We start from the raw sequence: 12969 nt of genomic DNA, 5'->3' as shown, positions 1-12969 counted from the left end.
ATCAGTATTCATCACCACCACCACTGGAATCATTCCATCTCCTTCAGGCTCTACTCTTTCACAGACATTGACTTCTACACACACCCTACTCTGCAATTTAAAACATTTGTTTTCCAATTTTTCCTAACTGCCAGGAAAATTCCTGCCCCACAACTGCTGTCTGAGCTGATACATTTGATTGTTGTTTTTCTGAACAACTATTTGGGGAAGTCACTGTGAGACAACTTTCCTCCTTTGTAGCAATCTCTTTTGTTGACCGGAGAGAGCAGACAGGCCATCAGTTTAATGTCTCATCTCAGCCAATAGTGCAGGACCTGCTGGGCACTGCAGTGAAGAAGCAGGCCGGATTGCATGTTCAAGTCTCTGAAACTTTCTGATGCATAAGTAAGAGAGCCATCCACAGAACCACAGCTGACAAAGAGGTCAGGGAAATAGTGTGGGACACAGGATTTGGATTCCTGCTCCTGTTGAGGATTCTGAACAGCCTGTTTCTATCTAATTTTATTATTCTGGTTAAAGCACAAAAACATGTTCACACTTTATTGTTGGAAGTTTATTGATATGTTGGATTACAGCACTGGAAAAACACAATGTTCCATACATAATACTTTCATGCTCTTCCAAAATGCACCTTAAATATCATACTGTACTTTCCACAGGATCGGACTTAATATACACCTGCACCGCTAGCTGCTCTGGGTCAGGAGGTTCAGGCATCTTGCAGGAAAGCTTCCAAATTTGCTGTGTGAGCTCTTGTAACCCTAGCTTGAAAATGAATGTGATGCCTACGTTTCTGGTGCCGTGAACATTTACCATAGCTTATTACTGCATTTAATCACTGCGCCTGACTGTGTAAACACCTATTGTCTGCTTGTTTATCCATTGAATTATTGCTTCCATCTGCTTTGGGCTGGTGCTTATGTTGTGCCTGAATTATACGCATAGTGTGGTCAAACAGTGCCTATAGTGAATCATTCAATTCTGATGAGTAACCTTCTGCAGCGTCTGTCCCACATCTCCAGCAAGATGTAATCACCTACCCTTGAAGGTCAATGATATTATCATCATCAAGTCCGCCACCATCAACATCCTATGAGTTCACCACTGACCAGCCACATACAAATTGTGGCTATAGGAACAGTTCAGAGGCTGGGTGTCCTGGAGTGAGTGACTCACCTCCCGACACTCCAAATCTTTTCCTCCATCTACAAGTCTCAGGAAGCTTGACACCATCCAGGACAAAGCAGCCCATTTGACTGACATCCACAAGAACCCTAAATGTCTATTTCCTCCTCCAAAGGTTCACAGTGGCAGTAGTGTGTACCATCTACTCACCTCAGTTACCCTGACATTTCCCAGACCTACCAAACAGAAGGACAAAGGCAGCAGGCAGATGGGAAGACCACTGCCTGCAAGTTCCTCTCCAACTGGCACACCATCCTACTTTAGAAATATATTACCAGTGAGAGGGGGTAGGTTCAGAGGAGACATGAGGGGTAAGTTTTTTGCTCAGAGAGTGGTGGATGCCTGGAATGCGTTGCCTGATAGGGTGGTGGAGGCACAGTCATTGGAGGCTTTTAAGAGCAGCTTGGATGGACACATGAATGAGAGGAAAATGGAGGGATATGGGCATTCTGTAGGTTGGAGGCATTAGCTATGTCGGCACAACATTGTGGGCTTGTTCTGTGCTGTACTGTTCTATGTTCTATGTTTAACTACATCATTGTTGGGTCTAAATTCCATAACTCCTTACCCACCAGCACAGTGGGGGCACTTTCAACAGAAGGACTAGAGTGATTCAAGAGAGCTTCCCGAGAGTTGTTGGAGCTCAATCATCCAACACCTTCTAAAGGGCAATTAAGGATGGGAAATAAATTTTGGCCAGTTGCTGAAAAATGAATAAATAAAATAAAGGATCGGTTCTGGGACCTCTGCTTCTCGTGATTTTTTTATTAATGACTTGGATGAGGGGGTAGAAGGGTGGGTTGGGATGTTTGCAGACGACACAAAGGTCAGTGGTGTTGTGGATAGTGTAGAGGATTGTTGAAGATTGTAGAGGGACATTGATAGGATGCAGAGCTGGGCTGAGAAGTGGCAGATGGAGTTCAATCTGGAGTAGTGTGAGGTGGTACACTTTGGAAGGACTAACTCCAAGGCGGAGTACAAAGTTAATAGCAAGATTCTGGGCAGTGTGGAGGAGCAGAGGGATCTATAATGAAATTTATACAAATATATGCAGTGAATCTCAATGGCAACAGAGTGTAAGGAACAATAAGAGAGAGTATATAGATCGATAGGTTGGCGAGAGTAGGAGTGGATCTGGACAGTAGCAGAGAGGGACACAAAACCAGCAGTGATTTCAAAGTGTGAACTTAGCAGAAGGAAAGTACTGATTAGGTGACATCAGGTGAGTAGCTGCTGAGTATTTTCTGCTTTATAAATCCTGAGCTGTAAAGGCAAGGAATAGCAGGCAGCTCAGCCAAGTGAAATGTACGTCCTGTACCACACTTGCTCTGACAATTGCAGATGGAAGGAGTGTCTCCAGCTGCAGCAACTCGCACTCTGGGATTGAGCTAGAGCAGCAACAGAGTCACTATGGTAGATCCATGAGGCTGAGAACTTCATGTATAGAGGTGGTCACATCACAGATTGAGAATGTACAGGCAGAGAAGGATTGCGCAGCCACCAAACAGACTAGTAGGCAATGCAGGCAGCCCCTGAGTCCATCTCACTCACAATCAGATTGGAGTGTGGCATCATAAGTGGTTCAGATGCACAGGAGGGGAGGAAGAAGAGTGGAAGAGCAATAGTAATAGGACATCCAATAGTTAAGAGGACAAGTACTTCTGTAAGCACAGACATGACTCCAGGGTGGAATGATGTCTCCCTTCTGCCAGGGTCAAAGATCTCATTGGACAAAAGCAGAGCAGCATGAAAGGGAAGGGTGAACAACAAGAAGTTGTGATCCATTCACATGCCGATGACATGGGCAGAAAAATGGATGAGGTTCTGTGAACGGACTTTAGAGAGCCAGGAAAGAGTTTAAAAAGCAACATCTCAAAGGTAGCAATCTTAGGAATACTCCTGGAGCCACGTAATAACAAGCACAAAAATAGGAAAGAGCAAATACATGTGTGGCTAGAGAGGAGGTAGAGCAGGAAGGAAGTTTTGCATCTCTGAGGCGCTGGGGCAGGTAGAACCTGTACAAATTGGACCTATTATGTGTCAGCAGGACCCAAATCAGTATCCTGGAAATTGGAGGTTACTGGAACAATTGAGGAGAGCTTAAACATGCTTGACAAGACTATGGAAATCTTAGATGTAAATCACAAAGAAGAGAAAGAAGCAAGTGGAAATTAGGAAAGTAGTAAGCAAAATAAGGCAAATGAAATAAAGGCAAAGTATGGAAAAATATTAAAGGCAAAATTAAAGGTGCTATGTCTAAATACATGAAGCATTTGCGACAAAATAGATGAATTAACTGCACAAGCTGGATGTGATCTAACTGCCATTTCAGAAACACAGATGCAGAGTGACCAAAGTTGGAAGTCAAATGTTCAAAGGTATTTGACATTTAGGAAGGTAAGACAAAAAGGACAATTATATTAATAAGGGATGAGATCAGGACAGTAGTGAGAAAAGATCCTGGATCTGCAGATTATGACGTCGAATTAGAATCCATTTGGATGGACCTAAGAAACAGCAAAGAGCAGCAAACATTAGCGTAACTTATAGGCCACCAACAGTAGTTGTAACATTGGGCACAGCAGAAATCAAGGAATTAGAGGTGCACATGATGGGGTAAAATAGTCAACATGAGGGACTTCAATCTACATGTTAACTGGGCAAGTCAAATAGGTGGCAGCACCTATTCATAGAATGTATTCAAGATGGTTTTCTAGACCAACATATTGAGGAATCATCTTGGGAGAATGCCATTTTAGATCAAATATGATGCAATGGAAAAGGGTTAATTAATAGTTTTGTTGTAAAGGCCAATTAGAGAAGAATGAACATAATATGATAAAATGTTATATTGCATTTGAAAGCGATATAGCTCAAAACCAGGGTCTTGAATCTAAACAAAGTGAAAGCATTGACTGTGGTAGATTGGGAAAGTACATTAGAAGATATAATTGTGTGCAGGCATGTCTATAGAGAAATGATTTGCAAAAACATCTATTGCTTTTAGGCACAAAAACCCTACAGGAAAAGTGGCCTTTCAGCAGCTGACAGGAGAAATTAAATGTGGTATTCAATCAAAGGAAAAAGTTATAAAGTTGCCAGAAATAGCAGTACATTGAGGATTGGGAGAATTTTACAATTCAGCAAAGGGGGAAACAAAGAAATTCATAAAGCAAGGGAAGGTGGAATATGAGAATAAACTGCTGAGAAACATAAAAATGGACTGTGAAAGCTTCTACAGAAATTAAAATGGAGAAGGCAAGCAACAGCAAATGTGTGCCCCTTTTAGATAGAGATGGGTGAATTTATAATGGGAAATAAGGACAGTCTGGAGGAACTAAACAAATACATTATGACTGCCTTCATGGAACAAGACACAAAAAACACAGCAGAACTACCAAGTAACCAAGGGTCTAATAACCATTTAGGACTGAGATGAGGAGAAACCTCTTCAATCAGGTGATGAATCTTTGGCATTCTCTGTGCTGAAGCATTATTGTTTCCATTCAAAGGCTAGATCAGTGGACATGGATATTAGAGGAATCAAGGAATAAGGGTACAGTGCTGGAGAATGGCACGGGGCTAGAAGATCAACCATGAACTTGAACGGTGGAGCAGGCATGAGGGATCCGATGGTTCCCTCCTGTTTCTAATTCTTATTTACTTAATACAATGGGCTAAGCTTACACTTTCACACAGCTGGTGAGGACTAAAGACCTGTGGCTGTACAGCACTGGATATTCCATAAAAATAGATGGAAAATTGGGCAGTGCACACTTTATTTCCCAAACGAGGATGGTGGGAGGCAAGCAGTTCTCATCAGGTAGTCTCCAGATGTTCCTGTCTTTGATGTATTTGGAAATAAAGAAACACACATTTCAGAAGTGGCTTGAAGCACAAATGGATTTGTTACAGATGTCCATGATTTATTGCAGAATAAAGAAAGGAATGATATTTAGTAATTAAATTTGACTCCACAAAAGTTTAGCAACACAATGGGATATCAACTTGAAACAAGGGTGAAGAAGAAAATACATTATTCAGTTAACTATTAGCTTAATATATATAATCCAGAATTACAGTTGATTTCTCAGCTTAACAGTTTACAGTTACTGTTGTTGTGAACCCTTCCTTGCTTCTCTCAGATGCAAACACTTCCTCACAAACCACTCAATCCTTCTTCTTAACCCTTATCCCTCAGTGTTCCCCATCACAAAGAGCGCCACCCAAGAAACCTACAATGGCTCCCAGCCTCTTAGTTTTGGCCTTTGTTTGCCATGATACATCAGCAGCTCTAGATTGGTGCAAGTACCTCCTTCTTTGATTTCACTGCCTACCATGCAACTCTCCCTCTGTCCCACTCTGGCCACTGCCTCTGAGCAAGGACCCTATCTTCACTCCATTAGACTCAGGACTTAATGTTACATACCACAAAAGTGATTTAAGCATTTACTAGTTGGGCCACCCCAATCAGTTTTGGGATTTGCTCCTCTCCTCGAAGTTAGATTAGAGGGCATGTGCTGTAAGGAAGGGTTGGACAAACCTGGGTTGTTCTCTCTGGAGTGACGGAGGCTGAGGGGAGATCTGATGGAAGTTTATAAAATTATGAGGGGCATGGATAGAGTCGACAGCCGGTATCTTTTGCCCAGGGTAGAAATATCTAATACTAGAGGGCATGCATACAAAGTTCAAAGGAGATGTGCAAGGCAAGTTTTTTTATACAGAGAGTGGTGGGTGCCTGGAATACACTGCCAGGGGTAGTAGTGGAGGCAAATACAATAGTGGTGTTTAAGAGGCTCTTAGCCAGGCGAATGAACATGCAGAGAATGAAGGGATATGGACCATGTGCAGACAGAAGGGATTAGTGTAAATAGCTGTCATCAGCTTAATCAGATCCCCGCAACATTGTGGTCCGAAGGGCCTGTACTGTTCTATGTTTATTCACTATTCTTGGATTATTCAGCAACACAAAAGTAATCCTTGGCCGTCTGTTGCACTACTAGCTGCTTAAACCTCTCTTCCACAAGTTACGAGAAGGTGCCTCTACCCGATTCCAAACAGCTGCTGATCCCCAACTCTAACTCGTCACAATTCTCAACTCCTCTGCATCCCATCTCCCAATTCAGCTCATCCAAAACTCTGAACCTGAATCCAAAGTTCTCTAATCATCTATCACCGCGTACTTACTGACTTGTCTGCATTCCACTAACACCGCAATTTTAAAATTCTCATCACTGCGTTAAAAGTTTCCTCATGATCCCACCCCTCTCTATTTTTGTACCATCTTCTAACCCTCTGAGAGCTCTGCATTCCTTAACCTCTGGTTCCTACTATGCTCCACTACATTATCATTAGTGACCACAGATTTAGCCCCAGGGACTGAAATTCTCTCCTTTAAACCTTTCCAGTTCTTTGTCCTTTCTTAAGACTTTCAAAACTTTCCTATTCCATCAAGTCCATTCATGCTAACAGCCCAATTCTAAAGTTAAAGTCGAGCTTATTGTCATATGTACGTACACGCCTGCTCAGGTGCAATGAAAAACCTACTTGCGGCAGCATCACAAGCACATAGCATCAGATCCGCAACATTCGCAAGAAAAACATAAATTAAACATAAATTCTAAATATCTGTTCTCTGTTTAATTTTGCCCCTATGTAGTGCCTTTGGAGATTTCTTGCATTGAAGGCGCTACATGAATGTATGTTACTCCTATTGGAAGATCTGCATTGCATTAATAACATGACTCATTCCACAAATAAAATTCCATGTTGGTGTTCTGCAGTGCTCTCCATAGCCAAGTGTCAGCTGACACTTTCCTCTCTCTCTCTCTCTCTCTCTGGACAAAAACAGCAGTCAGACCAGTCAATACCACTTGGCTTGCCTCTTCTAGCCCAGTGGGAGAACATCCATCAAAGGGCCTATTTTCTAAGTGCTGTCTTCCAGCCTGCATTCTTGCCTGAGGCAAGATTGCATTGGAGAAATGTGGAGGTGCCTACAGTAAGAAAAACTAGTGAGGATTGTACCAACGATCTTCCAATTTGTTCTATTGGTTGGTCAAGGCTCCACATTTACTCATTCAGAATAATAAGACCAGCTGTTTCATAGTGCTTGCCTCACAGCTGGGCTTAATAAGTGCTGTGGCTGGTTCTTCTGGTGGATGACAAGATAACTGGTCCATCTTCGGAATGTTGGATAGAAAACTTCACCTGGTTCATATTAGAATCAGCAGAAAGAGAATGAACAGCGTTAAACAGAATTAAAATGCAGTCCCTTACCCTTGCGCCTGGGAGACCAGGGATCCCTTTCTCTCCTTTTGATCTGCTCACATCTGTATAACCCTGGAAAAGAAGACTCCATCAATCACATATTGCAGGTGGCATGCAAATGATATGACTTTCTGCTGACCGCACAAAGAAAAATGACTGCCCGCCTTCAGTGTAGGCAGCTAATAGATCATTGAAGTGTCATCAACTTTTACCCAACCTCCACATGATTAGATTGATCCACTCCTAAACAACATGATCAGGGTCTCCAAAGCCCTGCCTGAGATACCTGCATCATCGTTAGTGACGGGTGAAGTGCCCAAAGACTGGAGGGTGGCTAATGTTGTACCTTTAACTTAAGAAGTGCTGCAAAGAAAAACCTGGAAACTATAGACCAATAAACCTATCATCTGTGATAGGTAAATTACTAGAGGGAATTCTGAGGGATAAGACATACAAGCATTTGGAAAGACAAGGGTTGATTAGGGATAGTCAGCATGGCTTTGTGTGTGGAAGATCATGTCTCATGAAAGTGATTGAGTTTTTCGAAGAAGCAAGAAGGTTAATGAGGACAGGGCAGTAGACGTGGTCTATGTGGACTTCAATAAGGCCTTTGATAAGGTTCCACATAGTAGGCTGCTATGGAAAGTAAGATCACATGTGATCCAGGGAGAGCTAGCTAATTGGATACACAATTGGCTTGATTGTAAGAAGCAGAGGGTGACAGTGGAACTTTGTTTCTAGGACTAGTGATGTTGTCCAGGGCTTGGTGCTAACCCTAACCCTAACCCTTTCAAACCCAATTTCAATCGTACCATCAACAGACTGATCCCAGAGAATAAAGGGTTGCCCCACTGAGATATTCATCTCCTGCAACAGTGAGCCAGGAGATCCCAGAAAAGGAAGTGCAAATCTACAGAAGAGAAGCAGTCCCAGTTCTCACTCTGAGTACCATGTACTGACAATTATTAAAGCTTCATGCCTCGCATCCGAAAAAAAAAGGAAACTTTACCGGTGGGCCACGCAATCCAGGCCTTCCAGGAGAGCCAGGTAATCCTTTATCGCCCTGTGAAGGGAGGGAAAAGGAGCCACATCACAATTCTGATCCGTTAGATAACCTCTAAAATAACATGGTAAATCCAGCTCAAGGACTGCTTTAGGAAATCTTACATCACCAGCCCCCTTTTAAAATAGACTCGGAGTCATCAATAGATTTTATTAAAGTATTGGTGGCAAAATGTTAATTGCTAAGAACACATTTTGTGCTTTGATGCCATGTTATACACTTCTTCTGTGATATTCTGAATTCATCAGCTCAAAACCTTCTACCGCTGTCACTGATGGGCCGGTAACAGTCAACATTATTCGACCCCAGGTACTCTACCAGTTTGAAAAGACATTGAACATCGTGTGTAATTGAACAATGAGTTTACCACAGCTGGTGTGTTTCATTCCAAATTTTGAGACAATACTAATCAGACTTCACCTTCCCCCTCTCTCGGTTAATTAGCAAGTTCACTGGGTATTTGGGGTCTCACTGATCTCAGCTTAATGCGTTAGCACTTTCCCATTCAATGTAGCCATTCTAAAAGCAAGAAAATTATTATGCATATTTTGCCATCAATCTGCTGTTGATCACTCCGATCTGTGAAATCTCACACCAAAATCCACCACCCTCTTAGTGAAGTAATGGTTTCTTAAATCATGCTCCTAGGAGCTATTTCTCAGCTTGTAATTATCTCTATTCACTTTAGGCTCTCTTATCAATTACATTGACTAATCACACACATACCTGACTCATTAATTTAAATTACTTCACATATTTCCCTTAACTACATTCTCTCCAAGTAGAAGGGAGACTGGATCCCCAGACAAGGCCAAACCATGAGAAAATTGGAACTCTGCCCATGTCTGAACCTTGCATCCAGCACACTACATCACCACATCCTGCTTAACTGGCTGCATTTACAAAGATGACCCATTCTTGAGCTATCCAACTTCCTCCAGTCAGCAGTTCTGCATTCAAAAACCATCCAGTCGTGTAATAGCAGCAGTATTACCATCAGGAGCCAATCCTCCCATGTTTTCATCATCATACCTGCAGATGTCTTTGTACTCACAGTTTAGACATCTTGCTCAAATATCTTAAGGAGCCAAAGGCACCTGTGTATGTGGCCATCTTCAGGTACCTTCATATTTAAGAGTCATGCTGCACTTCAGTCCCTTGACTTTGGTTAGTCGCTCCACCTCGATTATCAGTTTATTAGGGCAGTCCATTACCCTTTTTTCTCAATAGCCAAACTACCTCAGAGTGCTGGATGGAACAGCATACAGCTTTACAACTGAGGAACAGGTCATTCAGCCCAATCGCTACATGCCAGTGCTTGCACGAGCCCCACTGCAACTAACATCATATCCTTCTGCTCCTCTCTCTTTCATGTCCTTTGCCTCCCCTCTGCATGTAGGATAGTGCTCAGGCAGATAGGAAGGCTGCCAAATTTCAGGGAAAGGGAAATTATCAGCCTGACAGCTCTAACCATACCATGAAACAGTTTGGCCGTTTTGTGCTACAGATTGCCAGGATATTGCCGATCTGAATGGCCACAGCTTACTTTCTCTCATTCTTCAGCAGGAGGAGAGGGAACAGCACTGATCCACAACTCAGGCAATGGTCCAGCTAGCCAGAATGTCTACGAGAAGCTTAGAGACACAAAGCAGAAACTCTGTTGAGGGCCACAAGTAAAGAAGGTGAGTTACAAATGTTTTATATTTGTGTACGATATGTATCATTTCAACTGGCTCTTTGCTCAACACTCTAGGAATCAAGTGTAGTTCCTTTGAAGGAAATGATGTTTAGCATTGGAAAGGTACCAGAACAGGCTCTCTGATCAGGTTTCACTACCGTATCACAAGTCAGGAATGCTTTGATTCCAAGAATAGTTATTATGAAGGAATGGGCCTAAACTACTTCAAAGAAAATTTGTCTCTTCACAGGTTAGCATCTCTGAAATGGCTGTAGGATTCCTGGATGAAATATGGTTAGAACAAGTCTTAACAAGTGGACACATCTATACCAAGATCCTTCCCTAAATTCAGCACCAACTGGTGCTCTCACTGAAAGATATCACTAGTGGGTTGCCATTAGAGACTCATAGCAAGGCACCTAAGATCAGCTGCCACTCGCACTGAAGCTGCTCAATGGAGAACACTGATGCAAAAAAAAGGTCACTAGCAAATTTCTTGATGAGTATAATGTTCACCATGACGTTCGAGTGCAAAGACAAAAGCCAACACTCCTTCTGCCGTGTGTTGGCCCAGTTTACCTCCGGAAGGAGAACTCAATCTTACACGGATGCCTTTCATCCTCCCCCACCCTGGCCACCCACCACTATTTTGTCCACAAACCTTTTCACCTCTGTCCCCTTTAGGAAATCCAGCTGGTCTAGCAAACTCAAGCGTTCCGGTGGCAGGTGGTGGGCCTGGAGGACCTGGAAGACCCACGTCTCCCTGAAGTGCAGCAATCAGGAAGGAAGCTTAAATGTTTTTTTTACATCATCAGACACAACAGTGTTACCTGGGACATTGGCTGCCCTGTGGTAAGAAATGAGGCACTGGACTGTACGGCAGTCTGGGTTAGGCTGGGTAATATCCATCCTTTTCCCAACTCTTTACTCAACTGCCTTGCCCAGGAGGAGTGCTCACCCACCAATAATGCACCCTTACTTCAACAGGAAGGCTCCCAGTTAACTCTGTGGGATCACCGTCCATCTCCAATTGACACAATTAGCTGTTGAAACCCAATCCAATTTGGAGGCCAGTTGAGAAGCAACTTTTGGGACTCAAATCGCAGCCCTTTAACTTAATTATAAAGATGCCTCAGTATTTACGGTGTTGAGCCAGTTGCGGGAATCATCAATTAATTTAAGAAGTAAGGGAGATATGATTGCAAGTCTTTGGTTGGGAAAGAATAGTACTCAACCAGCCTCATTTCTTCCAGGATCACCATTGGCTCAGTTCACAGCTCGCTCCCAAGTGTTACCTTCTCTCCTATGATTGAGATGTTTAAACCAGGCCCTGAGACCTGTGGGATAGTTGCTGGGCGGCCAGGGAGGCCAGGAAGGCCTACATCACCCTGCGGTCAGGGAAGGTGGAGGGAAGAGGGGGGAAGGGGAGTGGAAAAGGTTAGTTATGGTTAGTACCAGAAACAGTTCCAGTGCATTACAGACCAAAGTAACAATTCCCAAAGTAACCAACCCACCACCAGAAGAGGAAAAAAACATTCTTGAAAACAACACCAGCGACAAGCCAAAGGGTTAGGGAAGAGAAGCTGAAAGTTAGAAGCTCAGAGGTGGACCAACATTGTGCCAGGTTGGCGCGCCCACACACCATGGCCCAGAGCAGGACCAATGACTCCTGGCACAATGAAAGCACCAGGTCAATGTGGTCACACAGAGGCCTCAGCGCCGTCAGAGGCCACTTACTTCCACAAAGAGATGGGTGACAAACGGTGCCATGCATTAAACAGAGCCAGAAGTAGTCGCGGTCATTATCACACTGACCAGTTCCGACTCTCCTGGCCTTTCACCTCCCGTATGGCATGAAGCATGAGAAGATGCCCAAGAGGGAAAGAAGTACATGTGAGTAAGGTACACAAAAGGCAAGAAAGCCTGTGTGAGAAATAGTGAAAAGGTTAATCATACTGCCGCTTAAGTATTTCACAAATGTTTCCATGAGTAACATTTGAAAATATAGATTAATAAAGAGGTTAATTGTGCTTGTACAGGGATTGGCCTCAGCTCTTGGGCAGTTTCGTCAGTCAAGGACATTGGTGACAAGTAGAACGAGATCGCCATTAAATAGGCGATGATGTTCATTGGGCTAAAGGAGGAAAGGATAAAGGTCACAAGGCAGGATGCCACAAAGGTCAAAAGCAAAAGGTGAAATATTAAAATACAGTCAGGTTTCAGCCTCTGGATGATGCCAAGGCTGAGAATTAAAATGTGTATTGACTGCTGAAGGGGACAGAATGAGGAAGAGATGAATGTGAGATAGGAAGTTGGGTACTGTATCAGGGTCTGAAGACCTGACAGTGCAGGAAGGTGGCACAATGTGTGGGGCGAAGACAGAAGGTTTCTGTTGCTTCAATAGAAGGAGAATTAAAGGATGTCGTTGATGTGGGGATTTGTATTCTGCCACAAGAGGCCTAGCGCTGTAGCTGAGGACGGATACACACAACCATGGGCATCGAGGCGGGAGAATTCTGTAGCACATAGCATGAGCCAGACCTGCAGAAGCAGAGGACATGGGCTGCAGGAGGGGCAATGGGTGATTCAGCACACAGCATCTATCATGGCGAAAATAGCAACACATTTGGGCATGGAGCATGTGATGTCAATGAAAGCACAATGCACGCTAAAGGCAGCAGGAGACTTGGAGCTTGGCATCTATTGGCTGCTCAGTTCGATAAGCACCAGCATGATGCTACAGTAAATCTTTTTACCCCAATGTTACGCCTTTGTC

At 43.4% G+C, this 12969-nt stretch overlaps 1 protein-coding gene across 5 annotated transcripts in view; it reads right to left on the bottom strand.

Moving 5' to 3' along the window:
* The window catches only part of col4a6 (collagen, type IV, alpha 6), a 356258-nt gene that overhangs the window by 101766 nt on the left and 241523 nt on the right, over positions 1-12969 (bottom strand). For 4 of the 5 annotated variants that reach the window (XM_052022085.1, XM_052022088.1, XM_052022086.1 and 1 more), the window contains 3 exons: positions 10855-10956; positions 8462-8515; positions 7462-7524 (listed from right to left, as the gene is read on the bottom strand). In XM_052022085.1, the coding sequence (XP_051878045.1) occupies positions 7462-7524; positions 8462-8515; positions 10855-10956 (219 nt within the window). Of the gene's footprint in view, positions 1-7461; positions 7525-8461; positions 8516-10854; positions 10957-11488; positions 11582-12969 lie in introns of all 5 variants that reach the window. The other variant, XM_052022087.1, reaches the window with a different exon arrangement.

The sequence above is a fragment of the Pristis pectinata genome, chromosome 8 (assembly GCF_009764475.1).
Source record: "Pristis pectinata isolate sPriPec2 chromosome 8, sPriPec2.1.pri, whole genome shotgun sequence".
Lineage (NCBI taxonomy): Eukaryota > Metazoa > Chordata > Chondrichthyes > Rhinopristiformes > Pristidae > Pristis > Pristis pectinata.
Note: the sequence above shows the minus strand (reverse complement) of the source record. Positions and strands in the feature narration are given on the sequence as shown.